We start from the raw sequence: 2151 nt of genomic DNA, 5'->3' as shown, positions 1-2151 counted from the left end.
ACTAAATTACTTTTTTTTCTTCCCTAAAACACATACTAAGAAAACAAAACAGCCAAGCACCCTGTATGGCACCCATTGGTGTCAGAACTATGTGACGTCACTATTGATGTCATAAAATGTTGCCTGGTTATTTTCTGGTACTAGAAAGGAGTCCAGCACACAGGGAATTCAGAGGCCACAGAAATGTAAGTAGGGATGGCTGTCACTAATAAATGTCGAAGTAAATATGGGGAGAAGAAACTACAGTGCATATAACCTCTTTAAAAGGTGTTTTCTGGTTCTTACCAAGCCAGACATGTTTGTTTAAGTGCCTGGTATTTTTCCACATCAATAGCAGGTGAGTTAATTGTAAGTAACCATTATATTAGTAGGCTATTAGTAGTTTGGTAATAGTTTAGCACACAGTTTAGTTTGGCACCAAAAGCAATTCAGTATATTAACCTGGAACCATATTCAATCTGTAATCTAGAATTATTAATGTGTCATTTCTGTGTTGAAATTTAGTTGACCTGAGTTTGTTTTATCAACCGAACAGTTCATTTATTGATTTGTCTTCCTATTTTCCCGTTTTCTCCTGCAGTGGGCCGACCTAACCTTGTTTAGTGTGTCGTACTCCTCGTGCAAAATCGAAACAACAGACAATTCTATATGAACACATTCTCAACAAATTGAGAACCTCTTTTGGTCGCAAATCGCCTTCGCTCAGCCTCGCTGGCCCGCAGCACACTTGGGGTGGGCAGTTTGCGCAGATACAACACTACAGGGACAATGGCTGCCTCGGAACCAAAGCGGCCCAACCGAGGGAAGATCTTTCGCATGTTCTCGACGTTTTTCTCCTGCATCCGAGGTCAAAATAAGCTCAAACGGGAGTCTCGGATGGTGAAGAAAAACCTTCGGAGGGACAACAAGATGACCCGCAACGAGAACAACGCTCTCCGTGGAGAAAACCGACGCCTGTGGGCGGAGAACAAGGCCCTGCGGAGAGAGAACAAAAGCGCCCGCATGGAGAACCAGGCGATCCGGGAGCGGAACCAGACCCTGCAGGAGGAGAACCAGGACCTGTGGGCGGTGAACACCGTGTTCTTCAAGACCCCCAAGACCCCGTGGGAGAAGCTCAACCTCCTGAGCTCGGAAACGAAGTCGTACTGGCAGCAGAACAAAGCCCTGAAAGCTCAGAGCAAGGCGCTCTGGGAGCAGGAGGTGGCCTTCCGCAACGAGGCGAAAGCCCTGCAGGAGGAGATCCGGTCCCTGCAGGAAAACATCAAGGGCCTGCAGCACCAGAAGCGCGCCCTGCGGCTGGAGGAGCTGGCCCTGCGCAAGGAGGGAGCGGCGCTGGAGCTGGAGGAGCAGGCGCTGTGGAAGGTGGAGCAGGCCCTGCGCCAGGAGAACCAGGCCCTCCGCGAGGAAAGCGATGCCCTGCAAGAGGAGATGAAAGCCCTCCTGGAGGAGACGCAGGTGCTGGAGCTGTGGAACAGGGTTCTCCGGGGGAAAGAGAGCAACCATGCTCGCTGGGGAGACGCCCACTGAGGACACAGAGCGCGAGACGTGCCATGGACACCATGGGTGGAATCAAAAGCCTGGAAATGTACATTGCTCTGTACCTGATCTTAGGAACGAAATAAAGTTCTTAAAATTAAAAAAAAAAAAAGAGAGAGATCCAAGTTTACTTACATTTTACGCTTCTATTAGCGGTTATTTTTACTTTACAATGCCAAGTATGTACTGCACGAAATGTGATGCTTGAATGAACCAACTGATGGTGGTGTTCGCATTCAGAGACAGCGGGTGAATATTGTAAAAAATTAACAGCACAGAGGGGATATTTGCCTTAAAACTCGCCCTTTGAATTCTGAACCGTGTAGTAAATATAAAGCTTTACATACGTATTGTGAAAAAAGATGTGAGAGAATATCACTTCGGCCGCCTCATGCTGACTCCAATGGTCTCAGCGAGGAGGCTGATAAGATAAGAATTTAAACATGGGTGTGGCAGTACAGAACATTTCCATGAGAGTTCGCAGGCTTCCTCACTTTCTCTCCATTTTTCCTTCCGTTATCACCTCCTTTACCTTCCTGGGAGGGTGGCTGTCCTATCTCATGAAGTCAAGAGAGAAAAGGGAGTCAGAGGACAAAGGTCTCCAGCCAGGCGTGT

General features: G+C 47.9%; 1 protein-coding gene across 1 annotated transcript; it reads left to right on the top strand.

Annotated features, from left to right (window-relative positions):
* Positions 1-768: 768 nt before the first annotated feature.
* Positions 769-1527, top strand: LOC308513740 (uncharacterized protein; the record flags this gene model as incomplete). The annotated part of the gene is made up of 1 exon (XM_081083894.1): positions 769-1527. One exon carries the CDS (start codon positions 769-771, stop codon positions 1525-1527), a length of 759 nt encoding a protein of 252 aa, XP_080940020.1.
* Positions 1528-2151: the final 624 nt, after the last annotated feature.

Source organism: Myotis nattereri (assembly GCF_964212035.1).
Source record: "Myotis nattereri genome assembly, chromosome: 2".
NCBI classification, from domain to species: Eukaryota; Metazoa; Chordata; class Mammalia; order Chiroptera; family Vespertilionidae; genus Myotis; species Myotis nattereri.
Note: the sequence above shows the minus strand (reverse complement) of the source record. Positions and strands in the feature narration are given on the sequence as shown.